The sequence below is a fragment of the Mobula birostris genome, chromosome X (assembly GCF_030028105.1).
Source record: "Mobula birostris isolate sMobBir1 chromosome X, sMobBir1.hap1, whole genome shotgun sequence".
NCBI lineage: Eukaryota > Metazoa > Chordata > Chondrichthyes > Myliobatiformes > Myliobatidae > Mobula > Mobula birostris.
The window spans coordinates 80,998,130-81,021,234 of NC_092402.1; the positions used below are offsets into that span (position 1 = coordinate 80,998,130).

Consider the following 23,105-nt stretch of genomic DNA (forward strand, 5'->3'; position numbering starts at 1 on the left):
ATATCTTTAGCCAGAGCATGGTGAAACTGGAATTTGTTACCACAGGCAGCTGTGGAGTCCAAGTGTTTATGAATATTTAATGCAGAGGATGATATATCCTTAATTGGTCAGGGCATGAAGGGATACAGGGAGAAGGCAGGAGAATGGGAAAAGAGGAAAAATGGATCAATCATGACAAAGTGGTGGAGTGGACTTGATTGGCCAAATGACCGAATTCTGCTCCTTATGGTCTTATGGAAACTCATGTGGTCACAGGGAGAACGCATAAACTCTGCAAATTACACACGAAATCTGAATTGAACTCTGGTCACAGGAACTGTGCAGAAGCAATACTCTTGCTGCTTTACTGCACTGACCAATGGGCGATTAAAAAAGTAGAGTTGGAAGGAATTCTGATGAGAATGTAAATTCTAGTTATTCATTGAGAGAAATTTCCCAGTTTTCATCCCATAGGAAGATGTGCTTTGAAGTTAAAACTCTTCCTGCCTTCGAAACTCTAGAAATGCCCCCAACATTAGAGTTTCTTACCTTGCCAAAAGAAGCTGCCGGGTGCTCCCAAGAGCAGTTTTCCTCCCTAAAACAAGAAGGATTAACTTTTACAAGGTGTAGATGTCTACAGTATGCTGGGAACACAGAAAACTTGTTATTTCGTCCACTTGTAACTGAGGCTCTGTAAATCTTTTCCTCTGGTCTTTATTCTGTCAACTTGAAACTGGAACATAAAATAGTATCGTTGAACATAGAGTGCAATTAGTGTGGCCATTATAATGCTGAGTTGTACAAGCACATTCACGAGCTCACTCCAGATTTATCCTGGAGTTTTTAACAGGTTCTACAGTTCTGATGACTTGTGGATGAGTTCTGGCTTAGTAAAATGCTAGTGAACCTTCAAGATTCAAGAATAAAGTTTATTTATCACATGTACATTGAAATATACAGTGAAATGTGTTGCTTGCATCAACAACCAACACACAGGATGGTTGTCGCCACACAGTCCAGCATGTTTACAATGCTTGGCAGAACAACACAGAACACAACAAAACAGTAATAAAACAAGCCGCCTTTGGCACCCAAAACAAGGGGAAACTGCACTCATGGAAAATATGTTCTGCAAAAGCCCTCCCATCTGTCACATCAGTTATGTTTGTAAAATTGTAGATCGCATCACTGGAAAACAAAGATTTTGCTTCCTCAATACCTTTGGATATATCTTATGGATTTAGGACTGCTGATCATGAAAATCACCATGAAATTTCACAAACATGCACCATTTTTTTGAAAATGCCTATATTTGTTATTTCAAATAATTATTCAAGTCAATTAAAATGTCACCCACAATGTAAACTGAAAAATTTTCTATCTTAGCCAGGCATGCCTGGGCATGCTTAAGCAGGGCAGGTAAGACCATAAGACATGGCAGCAGAATTAGGCTATTTAGCCCATTGAGTTTGCTCTGCCATTCAATCATGGCTGATCCTTTTCTCCCCTCCTCAGCCCCACTCCCCATCCTTCTCCCTGTAACTTTTGACGTCAAGAACCTATCAATCTCTGCCTTAAATACACCCAATGACCTGATCTCCACAGCTGCCTGTGGTAATAAATTCCACAAATTCACCACCCTCTGGCTAAAGAAATTTTTCACATCTCTGTTTGAAAGTACGACCCTCTATCCTGAGGCTGTGCCCTCTTGTCCTGGACTCCCCTACCATGGGAAATATCCTTTCCACATCTACTCTGTCTAGGCCTTTCAACATTCAAAAGGTTTCAATGAGATCCCCCCTCATCCTTCTGAATTCCAGCAAGTACAGACCCAGAGCCATCAAACATTCCTCGTATGATAAATCTTTAATTCCTGGAATCATCCTTGTGAACCTCCTCTGGACCCTCTCCAATGCCAGCACAGCTTTTCTTAGATGAGGAGCCCAGAACTCTTCACAGTACTCAAGGTGAGGTCTCACCAGTGTCTTATAAAACCTCAGCATCACATCCCTGCTCCTATATTCTAGACCTCTTGAAACGAATGCTAACATGGCATTTGCCTTCCTCACTATTGACTCAACCTGCAGGTTAACCTGTAAGGTGTTCTGCACAAGGACTCACAAGTCCCTTTGCATCTCAAATTTTTGATTTTCTCCCTATTTACATGCACATTTATTTCTACTACCAAAGTGCATGTCCATGCAGTTTCCATAATTGTCTTTCATTTGCCACTTTCTTGCCCATTCTCCTAATCTGCCCAAGTCCTTCTGTAATTGCAGAATTGAGTCCCCCAATCGTAGGACTCTGCAGAGAATGGTGTGGACAGCCCAGCACATCTGTAGATGTGAACTTCCCACTATTCAGGACATTTACAGAGACAGGTATGTAAAAAGGACCCAAGTCACCCCAACTGCAAACTGTTCCAGCTGCTACCATCCAGGAAACGGTACCGCAGCATATAAGCCAGGACCAACAGACTCCGGGACAGCTTCTTCCACCAGGCCATCAGATTGATTAATTTACACTGATACAATTGTATTTCTATGCAGTATTGACAGTCCTATTGTACATACTATTTGTTACAAATTACAAGTTGCACATTGTATATTTAGACGGAGACGTAACAAAGACTTTTACTCCTCATGCCTGTGAAGAATGTAAGAAATAAGTCAATTCTATTCAATTAAATTCGCCAGCTTACCTGCCCCTCCACCAATCTTTGTAGCATTTAAGAACTTGGCAACAAAGCCATCTATTTCATCATCTAAATCATTTATATACAACATAAAATGAAGCCACCCCAACACTGACCCCTGCGGAACACCACTAGTCACTGGCAGCCAACCAGAAAAGGATCTTTTTATTCCCACTTGCTGCCTCCTACCGATCAGCCAATGCTCTAACCATGCCTGTAATTTTCCTGTAATACAATGAGCTCTTAACTTGGTAAGCAGGCTCATTTATGGCACCTTGTCAAAGGCCTTCTGAAAGTTCAAATATACAATATCCACTGCATCCCCTTTATCTATCCTCAAAGAATTCTAATACGTTTGCCAGGCAAGATTTTCCCTTAAGGAAACCACGCTGATTTTATCTTATCTTGTCCTGTGTCACCAAGTACTCCATCACCTCATCCTGAACAATTGACTCCACCATCTTCCCAACCATTGAGGTCAGGCTAACTGGTCTATAATTTCCTTTCTGCTGCCTTCCTCCTTTCTTAAAAAGTGGAGTGACATTTGCAATTTTCCAGTCCTCTGGCACCATGCCAGAGTCCAATGATTTTTGAAAGATCATTGATACCTCCACAATCTCTTTCAGAACCCTAGGGTGCAGTTCATCTGGTCCGGGTGACTTCTGTACCCTTATCTCTTTTAACTTTTTGAGCACCTTCCCCCTTGTAACAGTAACTGCACTCACTTCTCTTCCCTCACACCCTTCGATATCTGGCACACTGCTAGTGTCTTCCACAGCGAAGACTGATGCAAAATACTCATTTAGTTCATCTGACATCTCTTGTCCACCGTTATTATTTTTCCAGCCTCATTTTCTAGTGGTCCTATATCCACTCTCATCTGTATTTTATTTTTTTACATACTTGAGAAAGCTTTTACTATCCACTTTGATATTGTTTGCCAGCTTGCTTTCATATTTCATCTTTTCCCTCCTAATGATTCTTTTAGTTGCTCTCTGTAGGGTTTTAAAAGCTTCCCAATTTGGTGTTATTGTATGCCCTGTCTTTTGTTTTTACATTAGCTCTGACTTCCCTTGTCACCCTCAGTTGTACTATTTTGCCATTTGAGAATTTCTTTGTTTTTGGAATACATCTATCCTGCACCATCTTCATTTTTCCCAGAAGCTCACACCATTGCAACTCTGCTGTCATCCCTGCCAAAAGCTCCTTCCAGTTTACTTTGGCCAATTCTTCTCTAATTCCACTGTAATTTCTTTTACTCCACTGGAATACTGCAACATCAGACTTTACTTTCTCCCTATCACATTTCAAGTTGAACTCAATCATATTGTGATCACTGTCTCCTAAGGGTTCTTTTACCTTAAGCTCCCTAATCACCCACGGTTCATTACATAACACCTAATCCAGTATAGCTGATCCCTTAGTAGGCTCTAAAAAGCCATCTCATTGGCATTCCACAAATTCACTCTCTTGAGATCCATTCCCAACCTGGGTTCAAGACTGCGGGGATGAAATCTGCAGTCACCAGGCACAAAAATTTCTGTGAAGGAATATTTGAGACAGATGGTTCCCATAATAACTGATGCCAAGATTAAGGAAGGCATTTTTGTTGTTTCACAAATCAAACAGGTCATCAATGACAGGCAATTCGAAGAAGTTGTAATGGGACCAGAGAAAATTGCATTGAAGGATGTTGTTGAAAATTTTCTTGGCAACTGCAGAGCATCAAACTACATACAGCTGGTTGACAACATGCTTCAAGCATACAAAACCATGAAGTGCAACATGTCACTAAAGATTCATTTTCTGCATTCCCATTTAGACTTCTTCCCTGCAAATGTTGCCACTGTCAGTAACGAGCATGGTGAAAGGTTTCACCAGGACATTGCAGTCATGGAGAAATGGTATCAGGGCAACCGGAATCCGTTGATGCTGGCTGATTATTATCGTTGGACACTTATACAAGAAGCTTCAGACACTGAGTACAAATGAAAGTCATCAACAAAATATTTTTAGCTTAGTTGAACTATTAGAAAACATCAGCACTTATGCAATTGAACACATTATATTCAATAAAAGTTAATTTCTTGTTTCTCCAAATTCCTACGTGATACAAGTAGTTGAAATTATAACTGTGTTCAACTTCAAGCAGTCTATCATAAGTTTTTAAAAAATCTGTGGAAGCAACACAGGTGTCCCCCGTTTTTCAAATGTTCGCTTTAGAGCACCTCGCTGTTACAATAGACAATAGGTGCAGTAGGCCATTCGGCCCTTTGAGCCAGCACCGCCATTCACTGTGATCATGGCTGATCATCCACAATCAGTATCCAGTTCCTGCCTTATCCCCATAACCTTTGATTCCGCTATCTTTAAGAGCTCTATCCATCTCTTTTTTTTGAAAGCATCCAGAGACTTGGCCTCCACAGCCTTCTGGGGCAGAGCATTCCATATATCTACCACTCTCTGGGTGAAAAAGTTTTTCCTCAACTCCGTTCTAAATGGCCTACCCCTAATTCTTAAACCGTGGCCTCAGGTTCTGGACTCACCCATTAGCTGGAACATGCTTCCTGCCTGCAGCGTGTCCAATCCCTTAATAATCTTATATGTTTCAATAAAATCCCCTCTCAGCCTTCTAAATTCCAGAGTATATAAGCCCAGTTGCTCCAATCTTTCAACATATGACAGTCCCGCCATCCCGGGAATTAACCTTGTGAACCTACGCTGCACTCCCTCAATAGCAAGAATGTCCTTCCTCAAATTTGGAGACCAAAAACTGCACACAGTACTCCAGGTGTGGTCAGGTTACAAAAGACCTACATTAGTTCCCTGTTTTCGCTAACAGAAGGTGTTTTCACTGTTACAAAAAAAGGCAGTGCGCGCCCCGAGCAGCCAAGCTCCTCCCCCGGAACTGCATTCTAGCCGGCATTGCTTAAACACGTGCCTGTGAGCAGCTGTGCTTTATGTCGATATATTTTGAGCATCTGTTAGCAAGATGAGTTCTAAGGTATTGGAGAAGCCTAAAAGAGCTCATAAGGGTGTTACACTTAGCGTACAACTAGACATAATTAACCATTTTGATCGTGGTGAACAAAGTAAGGACAAAGTGGGTTTGGCTTGTGGAAGTTGTCGAAGATGATGTTGAAGGGGTTTTGGCATCCCATGACCAAGAACTGATAAATGAAGAGCTGATGCAATTGGAAGAGGAAAGGATAACAATCGAAACCGAATGCAGTAGCGAATGGACCGAAAGTGAAGTCGTCCAGGAAGTGAACTTGAAGCAACTGTGCAAGATTTTCACTGCAATTGACAACGCTGCAATGATTGCAGAAAAGTACGACTTTAATTTTGAAAGGATACGTAGGTTTAGGGCATACTTGCAGGATGGTTTGAGTGCTTACAAAGAACTGTATGATAGAAAAATGCGTGAGGCTAGCAGTCAAGCATACTGTCGTTTTTGAAGCCTTCCACGTCAGCCACAGCAGACGAAGAACCTCGACCTTTGACATTGAGGCAGATAGACATAGAAGGTGACCTGCCTGCCCTGATGGAAACAGACGCTGATGAGATGACACCCCAGTGTCCCACCACCCCGACCTCCGACGACTCAGCCTAACACACCATCAGTGTGCTCGCTGTCTTCCCGATTCCGGTAAGTGATACTACACTGTACATACATTATTTCTACTTGATAAAGGCTGTATATTTTTATGTGTTATTTGGTATGATTTGGCAGCCTCATAGCTTAAGGGTTACTGGACAGAGTGTTTCTGCTGAGAGCGCTTGCGTCGAGTGTTTCTGCCGAGAGCGCTTGCTTGAGAATTTCGCTGCGGTGGACAGTGCAATGATTGCAGATAAGTATTTCTACTTTATATAGTCTGTGTATTTATCATATCATTCCTGCTTTTACTATATGTTACTGTTATTTTAGGTTTTATGTGTTATTTGGCATGATTTGGTAGGTTATTTTTTGGGTCTGCAAACGTTCACAAATTTTTCCCATATAAATAAATGGTAATTGCTTCTTCATTTTACGACATTCTGGCTTATGAACCGTTTCATACGAACGCTCTACCTTCGGATGGCGGGGGAAACCTGCACTTTGGGAAAAAAAATTGTTGTCCAGTGTATTTTGTCTGTGCACTTAAAAAAAACCTATGTTTTATTAGTCTTTGTTTAGTTTATTTGGGCTGGGTTGGTTTGCTTGATTTGGAGCAATGCAAGATATGTGGTTTACTGGCCAAATTGTTGTGAGTCTTGTCAAATATAGAAAGTGCAGCAAACCAGCAAAGAGGAGAACATTTTGAAGAGGTAGGAAAGGATGAAACAATGGAGTTCTCTATCATAGTAGCCTGATACATTCTGAAGTTTTTATTCATTTACAAAACTGAAGATTTATGTTAAGGGTGTTGAAGTTTTAATTTACTAAGACTCTATGACTTTGGTGAGAATAGCAACATACTGTGATTTTTTAACCAGAGGGACTGCAGAGTTCAGAAACAGACACAGTGTCAGGATACAAGGTGCTTCAGTTGGAACAAATATCACAAGAAATGTCTTCACCCCAAGGTGATGAACACATAGAATTCCTAATCATAGCTGTCTGTGAAAGTCAATTGATTAAATATAATCAAGTAGGCAGTAAGTATAATTCTTAATGTACCATGGTCAGTGGGGTGTGAGGTGAAGGTGGGGAACAGAGCACTGAAATTTACTACCAGCCACATGGAGAGTGTGATCCTGGTGAATTGTGGAGCAGAACCGAAGGTTTGTTAGGCCAACTCTTGTTCTATTTTCTTTATTCCCCCACTTTCCAATGCTCAGTGAGGCGTAACTCACAGAACTTCATGGGATATGCAGGAGTGACTGCTCCTTGAATATCTCCTTGGTACAACCCAAAATGATTGTGTGGATGTACAATACATTTATATCAAATTCCTTTTGTTCCTATCTTTAATAGTGATTTTGGTCAACTTAATAAGCTAGTCAGCATTTCTCTTTCAAGTAGAGGCGAGTGGAATCTGTTACAGCCTTGCAGCTCATATTCATTTTCAAACTGATGTGTCAATCCCCCAGAAACAAGAAAGTGATTTCAAGAATGGGAAATGGAAGTAATGTTGAGGGGTAGATAAATACAGCATGAGTTTTTTTTACCTTTGTGAGCTCACTGCTCCACCCTGCTTCGCAAAAACGTTGATCAGGGGCTGAGAAATAAAGACAGTTGCAATTAATCATTTAGCATAGAAGCACAATTCCAGATGACATATATTTACAAAGGAATTCGGTTTGATTGATCTGCTGCCCCTTAAATGATTCTTGAATCCCCTCAAGCAAATGCTGAAGGTGCAAACTGTAACCAATATAACTAGAGATTTTAATAACTGCCTCCAACCCCAGACCTCTAGATGAAACTCAAATCTTCAATGATTCTATCTGAGAGAAAAGTTACCAGTAAACTCAATGACAAATTAACCGTCCCTATCTGATGACCTTCTCATTCATTCCCCAACAATAGGAGTCTGGGATTTTACCTCTTGATCTCCCTACATGTTAACAACTGTGACTCTTCCATTCTAGCTCTTCGGTTTTTGAGTCATCGAGAGATATGAAACAAAAACAGTGTTTTTGGCCCATCCCATCCATACAAATCATCAACCACCATTTTTACTAATCTTACATTAATCCATTTTCAAAAATTTTCCCAGCATTCTCATTAATCCTACCCCAGCTTCCACTACTGACCCACATACTGGTTAATTTACAAACCCACACATCTTTGAGATGTGAGAGGAAAGCAGAACAATTGGAGGACATCTAATGGTCACAGGGGAATATATTGGCCCTGCTTATTAATTCCACTCTTCTGATTTTTTGTTTTCTGTTTTCAATAATTCTCTTTCCACTCTATTTTATTGTTTCATCTCTGTTGTTGAATCTCCATTTCCCACCCTATTTGCACCTTTCCCCTCCTCCACCCCCTCCCTCTGCTCCTCAGCCTCCTCTGAGTTCTCATCTCCTGCTGCTTGGTACACTGGAAGCCCACTGCCATCACAATTGACCACAGACAGGTTTGCAGACATCACAAGTGCTTAATCTATATATTTCATGCCCATTGCATAATGCAATTCAATCTAACTAGGTGTTCTCCAATAATAACTGGACTGAAATAGGGATTCCCCACGCAGAACAAAGCTTTATATGAAGCTTTATAAGTATTAGAAGGCTTCAGTTTTATGAACGTTCTGAAATCAGTGGATTTTATGTTGTACATTCTCTTACCACCATGTTTTATCTGCATTTCCAAAACACTGGAGCGGCAGGGAGAATATTCTGCATAGGTGCTGAAATTCTTGGATGCTACCAGGCATGAGCCCACTGGTGTAATCCCACTAGTGAGGTTGTCATGGAGGGTTGATTTCACAAACTTCCAGCGATACATTGGGGCACAGGCCTGCAGAGTGAGCACACATTGACTGAATGGAGATTTGGAAGACAGCATGAACAGCACAGATTGATCAAATCATTTATCAAATTAGTTTTCTGTAAGAGAATTGCAATGATGTTGTCCACATATATTTTCTTTTGTTCATAGGCTATGCAGGTTTATCTATTGCCTGTCCCCAATTAACCAAGAAAACAATTGAATGGATTTTGTACCACAACTGCTGATTCTTTCTTCCTATGACAGTGGGAGCAAGAACATTTCAGGACTTGACCTTCGATCAGTGCTAACGTTAAGCTTAGTTGCATGGACCCTGACGTAGCATTCTTTCAGAGGCCGCTTTAGAAGAATGAGAGCCAAGCGAATGTGGGGGAGTCTAGGACAAGAGCGCACCGCCTCAGGATAGAAGGGAGTCCATTTAGGACAGAGATGCAGAGAAATTTCTTTAGCCAGAGGGTGGTGAATTTCTGGAATTTGTTATCACAGTCAGCTGTGGAGGCCAGGCCATTGGGTGTATTTAAGGCAAAGCTTAATAGGTTCTTGTCTGGACACAGGGATGATTCTGGGAATAAAAAGGTTAGCATATGAGGAGCGTTTGGCAACTTTGAGCCTATATTTACTACAATTTAGAAAAATACATGGGGATCTCATTGAAACCTATTGAATGTTGAAAGGACGAAATAAGGTGGATGTGGAGAGGATGTTTCCTCTAGTGAGGGTATCCAGAACTAGAGGGCACAGCCTCAAAATTGAGGGGCGACCTTTTAGACCAGAAGTAAGGAGGATTTTTTTTAGCCAAAGGGTGGTGAATCTGTGGAATGCTCTGCCACAGACAGAGGCGGAGGCCAAGTCTGTGGGTATATTCAAAGCGGGAATCCATAGATTCCTCATTGATCAGGCCATCGAAGGATGTGGCGAAAAGGCAGGCGTATTGGGTTGAGTGGGATCCAGGATCACCCATGATGAAATGGCGGAGTGAACTTGATAGGCTAAATGGCCTCACTCTGCCCCTTTGTCTAGTGGGAGCAGGTGCTGGATGGTCATGTGAGAGCTGGTGCACATCACAAGTCCTGGTTATGTGACCTCTGACACCAGGCAGACAATCTCTGAAGAGTGTTGGTAATGGCAGAGGTCACCTATCTTGTAAAGACACTGCCAAGAAGGTGGTAATTGTGTCCTGTGGGAGGCGTGCCTTATTCTGATTGTTGAAAATCACTTCCAGCGTGATTGGTTAGTTTAGAAACTGCAGCTGCTTTTCCCATTTGATAGCTGTCTAGTGTCCAATTTCAAACATCCTGGGTATATAGAGAGCTTGTGTGGGAGGATCTCTCTTTCCCTTTGTTTAAGCCAAGCGGTGCACATGACCGTTGGGAAGGTATGCTCTGTATGCACTTTGAACTAAGATTGTTTGTTAAATGTACATATGTTCATTGAGTATTCAGCCTGGTAGTATCTGTAACTTGGGGAACATGAATGTCTGGTTGAATTTTTACTGTTTGCAAATAAATGATTAATATGCCCATTCGCAGGGAGTGTTTTCAGTCTCATTTGCTAGACCCACAAACCTGATTTAACATTACAAATAGCAAACCACTTTTGCAGAAAAATTTGCCAAGAACAGTTAGGTTCATGGATAAGACCATGATCGCTCATATCATAAAACATGGCACATAATGATAATGACATTCAATTCACCACATTTACACATGAGAAAATATTAAACTAGACTGAAAAAAAGAAAATAAACATTACCAGTGGCTGAAAGAAAGTTCGTACTCCAACCAATTTATTCCCTTGTAAATATGATAATCAAAGTTTCACTCATGCAAAATCAGAACAACAAGATTAAAACAGAAAATTCATTTTCTGTGATGTTCATGCCTTTCTCCTGAGTTGAAGTTTGTACTGGATTTATGCTCAAACACATCTGTTCTTGGGCTCAAATGTGCAGGAAGTTCCACTCTGCCATCAGCATTCAGATTTATATCAGATAAACTAACCACAATTGTTTCCTTGTGTGCTTTGACCGTTGCTCCAAACCATTGGTTGGATTTATCTTCTATCAGAATATCAAATGGGCGATTAATGTATCGGTCACCTGCAGGAAAATAATTCAAGCTATTTAAGCACTGCATCAGTGTTAATAGACAAAAAAACAATTAATTTAAACACAAAATAAATATTAAATAATTACATCCCCTACCAGACTTTATATCCACCCTGATCCTGATCATGTTTCTCTCCAGTACTTCTTAGTTATTTCTATTTTTCCTTCTATAGATCCAGAATTTTACTATTCAATGGACTAAATAAATACTTTCCAAAAAGATCCACAAAACTCAAACATCTCAACACAGAAAGGGAGTGAATGAGTAGAGGCATGGCGGGGGGGAGGGGGTGGTTGTGGTTTCTAAGAAGCTAAGTAGACCAACAAATAATATTCAGAAGAGTAGCAGAGACATGGGCTCTCCTGATTAGTTGGTTTCAACCACTACCACTGAAAACAGATTATCTGGCCATTAAGAATAGAAAACAGCAATGGAAAATGGAATGCAAAACAGCGATACAAAGAGAAAGCAACATTTTGGACAAGTGTTTCATGAGTGGGGTAATGTTGACTAATTGTTATACATTGGAAAGGAGGAGGCCATTTTGCCCCTTGAGCATCTTCTGCCATTCCATAATTACAGTTAATGTCTATCATGATCTATGCCTATCATTTCAATATATCCCTTGATAACTCTGTTAACAAATAACCTATCATATGCAAATTTGAAAATTCCAAATCAGAATCTGGTTTAATATCAGTGGCATATGTCATGAATTTTTTTTGTTTTGTGGCAGCAGTACAATGTAATACATGATAATAAAAGGTATAAATTACAATAAGCATACAGGGTGTAAATTAAATAAGTAGTGCGAAAAGAGAGGGAAAAGTACTGATGTAGTGTTTATGGGTTCATTGTCTTCAGAAACCTGATAACAGAGGGGAAGAAATTGTTTCCGATTCATTGATTAGATTAGATTAGATTCAACTTTATTGTCATTGTGCCGAGTACAGATACAAAGCCAATGAAATGCATTTAGCATCTGACCAGAAATGCAAAGAATAGTGTTATTTACAAAATAACTAAATAAAAAGTGCTACAGCACACAGATATAAGAGTACTGAGACAGTACAATACAGATGCAATACTGCTTAGCGCTGTGATGAGAGGTTCAGCAGGGTCACAGCCTCAGGGAAGAAGCTCTTCCTGTGCCTGCCGGTGAGGGAGCGGAGGCTCCTGTAGCGCCTTCTGGATGGGAGGAGAGTAAAAAGTCTATGGTTAGGGTGAGATGCATCCCTGATAATGCTTTTCACCCTGTCCAGGCAGCGTTTTTGGTAGATGTTCTCAGTGGTGGGCAATTGGGTGCCGATAATCCACAGGGCAGTTTTCACCACACGCTGGAGTGCTTTGCGGTCTGATACGGGAGAACTTCAGGCTCCTGTGCCTCCTCCTTGACGGTAGCAATAAGAAGAGGGCATGTCCTGGGTGATGGGGTCCTTAATGATGGATGATACCTTTTTGAGGCATTGCTGTCTGAGGGTGTCCCCGATGCTGGGAAGGCTAGTGCCCATGATGGAGCTGGCTGAGTTTACAACTCTGTGCAGCTTTTTCTGATCCTGTGCACTGGCCCCTCCATACCAGACACTGATACAATCAGTTAGAATGCTTTCTACAGTATATCTGTAGAAACTTGAGAGTGTCTTTGGTGACACACCAAGTCTCCTCAGACTCCCAATGAAATATAGCCACCGTCAGCCTTCTTTGTAATTGTATCAATGTGTTAGGCCCAGGTGATGTTCAAGCGCCTGGGAGCTTGAAGCTGCTCACGGTTCCACAGCTGATCCCTTGATGTGTACTGGTGTGTGTTCCCTCTACTTACCCTTCCTGAAGTTCACACTCAATTCTGACATTGACTGCAAGGTTGTTTCTTTGACACCACTCAACCAGCTGATCTTTCTCACTCCTGTACACCTTCTCATCACCATCTGAAATTCTGTCAACAATAGTAGTGTCATTGGCAAATTTATGGATGGCATTTGAGCTGTGTCTAGCCACACAGTCCTGGTTATAGAGAGTAGAGCAGTGGGCTGAGCACACACCCCTGAGGTGGCTAGTATTGGTTATCAATGAGAAGATGTTATTTTCAATCCACACAGACTGTTGTCTCCCAGTGAAGAAGTCAAGGATCCAAAGTCTCTAAAGCTTCCACATCCTTCCTACGATGAGGCGGCCAGAAGTAAACACAATACTCCAATCTGAAGGAAGGTGCCTCTGACCATGCAGCACTCCTTCAGCAATTAATTGAAGTAAGAATTAAGATTATCTGCTCAACTCTTTGGATTTTGGCTCAGAGACAGGACTATTACCAACTAAATCATGTTGAAATCTGTTAAGCCATCTTAAATGTTCACTTTCCTCACACATCATTCTTCTATTTTTGACTTAAAATGTCTTGTTTCCTGGAAACTCAAAACTTTCTCCTCCTCCTTTGTAAAGCTAGCTCTGGTATCACCTAAATAGTCCCCCTGCATTCACCTCCCATTTCTATTCCTTTCAGTTCTGGTCATGTATGCAGCTTAAACCTTTACTTCAGCATCCTCTTTTACTCTGTGAACTATGATGTGAAACCCCTCTCAACCCACTCTCCTGCCTTCTTCCCGTATCCTTTGACATACTTACTAATCAAGAACCTACCAAACTCCATTTTAAATACACTAAATGACTTGGCCTCCACAGCCAGCTGAGGTCATGAATTCCACAGATTCACCACCCTCTGGCAAAAGGAATTCCTCATCTCTGTTCTAACCGGATGTCCCTTTATTTTGAGACTGTGCCCTCTGGTCCTAGATCCTCCCACTATTGGAAACATCCTCTCCACATCCACTCTACCGTCTATCACTGAGTCAGTGTGTTAAGAAGAAGAGCTCAAGCAGGAGAGGGAAGAATGGCCTATGCATTGAGTTGGAAACATCAGATATGAACTAACTGCCCAGAAATTGCATTGATAGATAGATATACTTTATTAATCCAGAGGGAAATTTGGTTTCGTTACAGCCGCACCAACTAAGAATAGAGCATAAATATAGTAATACAAAAACCACAAACAATCAAACAACAAAATGCAAACTATGCCAGATGGAAAATAAGTCCAGGACCAGTCTATTGGCTCGGGTGTCTGACCCTCCACGGGAGGAGCTGCATGTTCGATGGCCACAGGCAGAAACGACCTCCCGTGCTGCCAAGTGTTGTATCACGGAGGAATGTGGCTGAAGTCCAACAGTAAAAAGTTCAATATCCAGTCTGCAAACATGTTCCTCGATCGTAATATACCCCGGATTGCACCATCCGTTGGTAGCCAGATCAGTAAGCACCCAACTCCTTTATGCTTACCGCTCTCGGTGCACTTCCGGTCAGCAAAGGCTCTTTGTGCACTTTCAGTCAGCAAAGATTGGCATAATTGTTGGGGTAAAGAGCAAGGAAATAACATGCAGCAACTTTGGGTGTGATAATGCATCGGGATACAAGATCCTGCATATCTAACTGCTTGGGAATTGTGTTAAGAAAGGAGTTATGGTTTTTTTTTTTTTTAAATTTTATTTTTATTTCGATAAGGTATTCACAAATATTATGCAAACTTTTTTTAACATAAAACCTTTTCCATTTTTATATATGTATAAATCTATATATATATATATTTATACATTCACAAGTACACACTGAGATAATATTAAAAGAAAAATAATAAAAAAAGAAAAATGTTTTAAAAAGGGACATAAAGTAGGTAACATGGTGGGAATACAAAAGAATATATAATTAGGCACTTAAATATTTATGTGCAATTGTAATTCCACACTACTAAACTAAATAATGATAGTTTAAAAAAATAGTAATAATAGTGGTTAACTAATAATTTCCATGCATCTCTTCTGGTCCATAATATTGTGTGTAACCCTATGTAACTTCCATCGTAGGTGTTTGTATCCTAACACGTTCATGTTTGCTCCTACCACAGACATGCTTATCCAATCCCTGTGTACTTATTTACTTCATTTTATCATTTTTTTCCCAAAATCCTTTTCTTTACCTGTGTTAATTCCACGTTTTCCAGAAATAGAACAGTGAACATTCGAACCAAGGGAGCTTACGTTAACACTATTACTATGTTGATGAGGAAAGCAGTATAAACCTTAAGGAGAGTCATCTAAGTCTGCTCCCATTGGGGTTATAAATTCAATCCATTTATTCCAAATTTGGTAAAATTTTTCTTTTTGAATTCTCAGAGAGTAAGTCATCTTTTCCATTTTAAATATTTCCAAAATAATTTCATACCCATCTTCTAATGTAGGTGATGTTGGATTTAGCCACTTTCTGGTGATTGATTTCTTACTTGCCACTAAAAGGGCCTGCAGCAGCTTTACATCTTTCTTCTGTTCCAAAAACAATAAATGCCCCAAACAGAGATTCTCCAAGTTCAGAGGTATCTGAGTCTTAAATACCTTAACTAATGCTCTGTGAATACCTTTCCAATATAAACTTAATTTAGGGCAATCCCAAAAAATATGGAAATGATTTGCCTCCTTGGAGCCACACCTTCTCCAACACGCCATGTTTGTGTCTTTATATTTTTCCTGGTATGGGGTCTTGAAGTATCTTATAATATTTTTCCAGCAATATTCTCTCCAAAGCAAAGAGTTAGTCGAAGACCACTGGAAGCTGCATATTTTCCCCCAAGCCGCCTCTGAATGTACCAACCCCGCTTCTTTCTCCCACCTCTCCTTAATATACAACGTGTTTTCATTTTTGGCATGAGAGGGGGCATTATGTAATTGAGAAAATGATTTACTTGGTGTTAAGCTGTAAGCCGATTTCAGAATCTTGAAAAATTCTAATTCTGCTGTTGAAAAGTCTGTACGTCTACAATTCTGGTTAAAGTAGTGTCATACTTGAAGGTACATAAAAAAGGCATTGTGTTCTAGGCTGTGTTTGTCCTGCAGGGATTGAAAACTTTGTATTGCACTTTTGTGTAAATGAGAGGTAGATTGTAAGACCTTTCTTTATGCATAGTTCAAATTTTTTATCTCCTCTGCTGGGAAGGAATTCGCTATCATAAGCACAGCATATGAAAAGTTTTAACATGTTGTAGATTCCACATGAATTAGCCACCTTCTGCTATACTTTTAGTGTGAGATTTATCCAGCTGTTTTTAATCTTTTCCAATTGGACCATCAATCCTTTGTCTGCAATTGAGGCCTGTAGAGGAAAACTGTCAATCAATCCAAATTCTATTTCCTTCCATCTAGCCTTATATTCCCTATTATACCAATATAACAGAGGAGTTATCTGTGAAGCATGAAAATAGTTTCAAGCAAGGAAGTGCCATACTTCCTCCTTCTTTTCCAAACTATAAGGTGTTAAAATCAGATTCTAGGTTCCTTTCCTTGCCAGATAAAGCGGGAAATCCATTTGTCCCATTCCCTGAATTGATTATCATCTACCTCCACAGGTAAAGTCCAGAAAAAGTAAAGTAACCAAGGGAGAATATTCATTTTTATGGTATTTATCCTTGAATTTAGACTTAAAAAGGGGATAAGATTCTATCTATTTTTATCTGCTTTTATCTCTGAAATTAATAGTCCATGATCTACCTGTGACAATGTTGAAAGATCTTTTGGCAGGGTTATTCCTAAATGTTTTAATGATTTAGCTTCCTACTTAAGATCATATGTATCCTACAGTTTTTTGGATGCTGTATAATTTAGGGACATAACCTGTGTTTTCTTTACATTAATTTTATAACCTGATATTTTCCTGTACTCATCCAACAGTGTAAGCAATCCTATTAATGATTTTTCTGGCTCACTCATATAGACTAAGATGTCATCTGTGAATAATGCCACCTTTTCAATCCCTGCCAGCTTGATGCCTTTTACTATTTCACTGTTTTATTAGTTGGGGCAAGAGGTTCAATATATAGTGCAAAGAGGAGATGGGAAATTAGGCATTCCTGTCTAGTTCCTCTCTCCAAAATAAGAGTCAAAGAGGTCCCCATTTATCTTAATTCAAGCTGTAGGGCTGTAATATAAAATTTGGATTACTTTAATAAACTTTTCTTGAAAGCAAAATCTTCCTAACACTTTGTATAGGAATACCCATCCAACTGAATCAAAAGCTTTCTCAGCATCTAATCCCACTACCATTGTCTCTGTCCTATTATTAGTAACCTGTTCTAGTATGTGTGAAGTTCTCCTTATGTTGTCCTGAGTTTGTCTTTGCTGAATGAATCCAGTCTGGTTTAAGTGGATGAGGCCAGGTAGAAGCTTTTCCAGTCTACGAGCTAATATAGATGTAAATAATTTATAATCCAAATTAAGGACACTGACTGGCCGGTAATTACCACATTCTAGTTTATCTCAGTTATTCCTAAAATAAAGGTAATCGCCTCTCTCCAGGAAGGTGGAATTTCTCTCTGCAAGATCCAGTTAAAGGTGTTAAGTAATAATGGAGCTAACTGTGACTTCAGCGATTCGTACCATTCTGAGGTAAAACCATTAGAACCTGGAGACTTTCCGCCCTTTAATCTAGAGATGGCCGCGTTCAGTTCTTTGGCAGTTAGTGGTTCTAATGGGCATTCATTTTGTAAATCTGTGAGCTTGGGTAGTTCTAAAGAATTCAGGAAAGTGTCTATATGGGACTTATTGGAGACCCGGGGTTGAGAGTACAGCTCTCAATAATATGTTATATGTTTCAAAATTCTCTTGTATTTTCCCTATTGTACTCTCAACAAGCTTTGTTTTTGGATTCTTTATTTTATGAATTGTATTGTCTGCTTGTTGTTTACATAACTTATATGCTAATACGCTAGTTGATTTACCTCCTACTTCATAATTCTTTTGTCTCAGGTAAAGAAAATTTCTGAGTCTCCAAAGTGTAAATATCATTAATTTCACTTTGCAATTTCTCAATTTCCTGTTTTAAATTAGAATTAATTTTGTTGCCATCTACAACTTGAAGTTGTTTTAATTTTCCTTGAAGGTCTGCTGATTTTTGTGCTTTGAATTTTTTCATGCGGGTAGTAATGGAAATAATTTTTCCTCTCAGTACAGCTTTCAATGTATTCCGTAAGATCACTGGTGATGTTTCTCCCGTGTTATTAAGGTTTAGGTATTCTTTGATTTCTCCCCTTAATCTCTCCATTACTTTTGGGTTATTGAGTATATGTGAATTTAACCTCCATAGTGTTTTCCTCATTTTCCTTTCCAGAATTTGAGACAGATATTGGGCTATGGTCCGACAGATCAATTGTTGCAATGTTACACTCTTTTATCCCGAATCTATCCATGTTAAATATAGAAAAAGTCTATCCTTGAATAAACTGAATGAGGGGAAAAGTAATGTGTATAGTCTTTACTAGTGGGGTGTAATTCCCTCCACACATCTATTATTTCCAACTCCTCCATCAATGATTTCACTTTCCGAGTCAGAGGTTTGTTCTGAATAACTGATCCTGAAGAATCTAATGCAGGGTTTAACCTAATATTAAAATCCCCTCCGCAGATTACTACCCCTTGAGAGTTGGCCATTAGGTTAAAAATGTGTCTATAGAATGACCATTCACAACCTGGTGGAGCATAAACTTTCAACAATGTTATTTCAGTACCTTCGATTCTTCTTGTAATCTTTACAGATCATCCATTCTTGTCTTTAGTCTCTGAAATATGTTCATAGTTGAGAGCACTTGATATTAAAGTAGCTATTCCTCTTTTGTGGCTCAGTTTATATGATGAATAAAATACATGCTTAAAGCCCATTCTTTTTAATTTTGCATGTTTGGATTGGCTCATGTGCATTTCCTGAAGGAAAGCTATTTGTGCCCTCTCTTTTTTCAATTTAGACAATCTTATTTCTCTTAATTGGATTCAAAACCCAATTATAGGAACATTATAGGAAATTATTTTTACAGGTTCAATTTGCATTTTTCTCCACTAGAAAACACTCTCCTTTTCTAAACAAACAGTAAACAATCCCTTCTCAACAGTAAACCAGAACACAAAACCAAACCCTAGGCATTTTTGAACATAGAACATTTGAAAATTTTCCCCGACTTCCAACAGTGAGGCCTGAGCACCGACCCACCTCAGTTCAGAGGGATAACCTCTATCTTCACCCTGTGTTAGAGGGCCCTCAGCAGTGTGAAGAACCATGAAGAATTCTCTCCTTTTTATGTCTCGACCATATTGCTATCATTCAAGTTATTCCATCTATTTTATTTTCAGTTACCGGCTTTAATTTTACCTTTAAGTACGATTTACTCTTTTCAGTCATTTCTCTTAATTAAACTGTACTCTGTATGTTCAAGTCTGAATTCTTGCAGCTTTTCTTTGTAGCTGGACACTCTGGTTTGAGTGGAGTGTCCTCACTGCACTGGCTGCCATGACCACCGCCAAATCTTCTCCAGTAATGACTCCGGTTGGGTGATAACTTGTCTAGGTAGTCCCTGAACCACCAGATCCGATGTTGCCTCCTCCACTGTAGCGTTGGTTTTTGTCCTTTCGTCGTAAAAGACTCTTAGCCGAGCTGGATACAGGGACTGGAATCTGATGTTGTTTTCCTTCAGGACCCTCCGTGCTTCCAAGCATTGCTTCCGTCTGGCAAAGATCCCCGGGGTGTAATCGTGGTCAAAGCCGATTTTACAGTTGCTCCACATAAAGCCTTTCTTTTGTCATGCCAGTTTAAGCACTTCTTCCTTCGTTCTGTAGCTCAGAAATCTGACTAGAATTGATCTGGGCTGGGCACCTGCCAGAGGCTGTGGTGCGAACGCCCGGTGGGCCCTTTCTATCTGTAGATCTTTTGCGCCTGGTATTTCAAGGTTCTCTTTAAGCAGCTTCTCCACGAAGGGAATCACCAATCCGGGTTTACCTTCAGTTCCTTCGGGAACACCGTAGATCCTCACGTTTTCCCTTCTTGAGTGGCCTTCCTGGTCTATTAGCTTCTACTGGAGCTGCTCTTGTAGCTTTAGCATTTCTGCTATCACTTCCTCTGCATTTTGCCTCTCCTCAGCCCCTACAATCCTCGCTTTGGCTTCATCTAACCTCAAATTAGTTTTTATTGTTTCTCCTTTAACATCTTCCAGCTGTTTGTTGTTATCCTGTCAGAAATCATGAATCTCTCTGAGAATCAAAGTCAGGTTCACTGACTCTTCCTCATTATCTCCGTCCTGGCTAGCCGTGGGGAAGCTAGCCCCCTCGTGTTGCTGTGACTCGTTGTACTTATCAGCATTCTGAGCGGACTTCTTATCCTTATACTTGGACATCATCCTTGCCCCTTTTGTTGATATAGGTATACAATACTAAATATTTGTCTAATTTCGACTTTGGGGCAGTTTACATTCTTTTTTGTCGAGAGACCTTTCCCTACGCCGCCATTCCCTTGGTGACCCGGAAGTCCTCCTCGGAGTTATGGTTTAATAAGTCAGAGGTGCAGCCATGAAGCTAAAGAGGCAAAGGTGTGTCCTGGTGTGAGAAACACCAGAAGACGACAAAATAGCAGCTCAGACTAGATAGCTTCTTTGGCAGCCTTTGTGTATGTGAGCCTTTGCATTCCTATATACAATGCATAGAAATGATTTTTGGCATAAATATCAGAGAATGGTACCAGTAAGAATGTCTCTGCACAAAACAATATAATTCAGAAGGGCAAGAAATTATTCTGTAACCTAAGGTAGCTTAAGAAATGTTGCCAAAGTCAGAGGACAAAACAAAAGTGTTTTATAGCAACACACACAAAATGCTGACGGAACGCAGCAGGTCAGGCAGCATCTATGGAAATGAATTAGCAGTCAATGTTTCAGGCAGAGACCCTTCTTCCGTGCTGGCAAGCGGGGGAAGACAAGAATGAGGAGAGTACAAGCCGGCAGATTATAGGTGAAACCAGGTGAGGGGGATCGTGGTAGATGGGCGAGGGAGGATGAAGAAAGAAGCTGGGAAGTGATCAGTGGGAAAGGTATAGGGCTGAAGAAGGGGTCCGAGCTGAGAGGAGCATGGACCATGGGAAGGAAGGGCACCAGAGGGAGGTGATGGGCAGGTGAAGAGAAGGGGATAAAGGGGAGCCAGAATGGAGAATGGAAAAAAAGAGAGAAGGAGGAAGGGTGAAATTACCAAAAGTTACAGAAATTGATGTTCATGACATCAAGTGTTGCTCCTCAGATTGTACTCCTTTCCTTCCCTCACCATCTTATCATGGCTTCTTCCCCTTTCTTTTCTGGTCCTAAAGGAGGGTCTCGGCCCGAAAGTCAATTGTTTAGTCATTTCTATAGATACTGCCTAACCTGCTGAGTCTCTCCAGCATTTTGTGTTGTTCCTGATTTCCAGCATCTGCAAAATTTCTTGTATTTATAAACATGTTTCATTTTGTGAAGTAATGAAAAGGGTACAAAATCCTTTCAACCATAAACACGCAATTGTGGAGAATAATAAATTTGGAACCAGGAATCACAGGTCCACTGGACAACCAGCTAGTGCAGTGATGCAATGCTTTGATAGAAGCATAGAAACATAGAAAAGCTACAGCATAATACAGGCCCTTCGGCCCACAAAGTTGTGCTGAACATGTCCCTACCTTAGAAATTACTAGGCTTACCCATAGCCCTCTTATTTTTCTAAGCTCCATGTACCTATCCAAGTCTCTTAAAAGACCCTGTCGTATCTGCCTCCACCACTGTTGCCGCAGCCCATTCCATGCACTCACCACTCTGTGTAAAAAAACGTACCTCTGACATCTCCTCTGTACCTACTTCCCAGCACCTTAAACTTGTGTCCTCTTGTGGCAACCATTTCAGCCTCTTAAAGCCTCTGACTATCCACACGATCAATGCCTCTCATCATCTTATACACCTCTATCAGGTCACTTCTCATCCTCCGTCGCTCCAAGGAGAAAAGGCAGAGTTCACTCAACCTATTCTCATAAGGCATGCTCCCCAATCCAGGCAACATTCTTGTAAATCTCCTCTGCACCCTTTCTATGGTTTCCACATCCTCCCTGTAGTGAGGCGACCAGAACTGAGCACAGTACTCCAAGTGGGGTCTGACCAAGTTTCTATACAGCTGTAACATTACCTCTCGGCTCTTGAGCTCAATCCCATGGTTGATGAAGGCCAATGCACCATATTGACCAGGGTCAACCTGCGTAGCAGCTTTGAGTGTCCTATGGACTCGGATCCCAAGATCCCTCTGATCCTCCACGCTGCTAAGAGTCTTACCATTAATACTATATTCTGCCATCATACTTGATCTACCAAAATGAACCACCTCACACTGATCTGGGTTGAACTCCATCTACCACTTCTCAGCCCAGTTTTGCATCCTATCGATGTCCCGCTGTAACCTCTAACAGCCCTCCACACTATCCACAACACCTCCAACCTTTGTGTCATCAGCAAATTTACTAACCCATCCCTCCACTTCCTCATCCAGGTCATTTTTAAAAATCACGAAGAGTAGGGGTCCCAGAACAGATCCCTGAGGCACACCACTGGTCACCGACCTCCATGCAGAATATGACCCATCTACAACCACTCTTTGCCTTCTGTGGGCAAGCCAGTTCTGGATCCACAAAGCAAGGTCCCCTTGGACCCCATGTCTCCTTACTTTCTGAAGGAACCTTGCATGGGGTACCTTATCAAATGCCTTGATATTGAATAACCTGTCATAGCAATACATCTTCAGTGCTTTTTGAACTGTGCTTTGTGGCAAGATTGTCAATGAGGTAATCCTATCAACATTATTAAGCGTGCAGAATCTTGTACTTGACCCTGGTGCAAAGCTCTCACTTCTAGGGAATGGTGTTGAGGGATGCTGAAGAATTTTGTCCAATACAACCTGCAATGACAGTTTTCAGCCACAGAACAATGGCAAAGGCTAAAGATCCAAAGAAAGGTCTGAAGCCACAT

General features: G+C 40.6%; 1 protein-coding gene across 2 annotated transcripts in view; it reads right to left on the reverse strand.

The window, feature by feature from the left end:
• The window catches only part of LOC140191463 (integrin alpha-8-like), a 168,530-nt gene that overhangs the window by 131,181 nt on the left and 14,244 nt on the right, over positions 1-23,105 (reverse strand). The window contains exons 3-6 of one of the 2 annotated variants that reach the window (XM_072248899.1): positions 11,114-11,211; positions 8,951-9,122; positions 7,826-7,875; positions 529-574 (exon numbers count right to left, since the gene is read on the reverse strand). In XM_072248899.1, the coding sequence (XP_072105000.1) occupies positions 529-574; positions 7,826-7,875; positions 8,951-9,122; positions 11,114-11,211 (366 nt within the window). The other variant, XM_072248900.1, reaches the window with a different exon arrangement.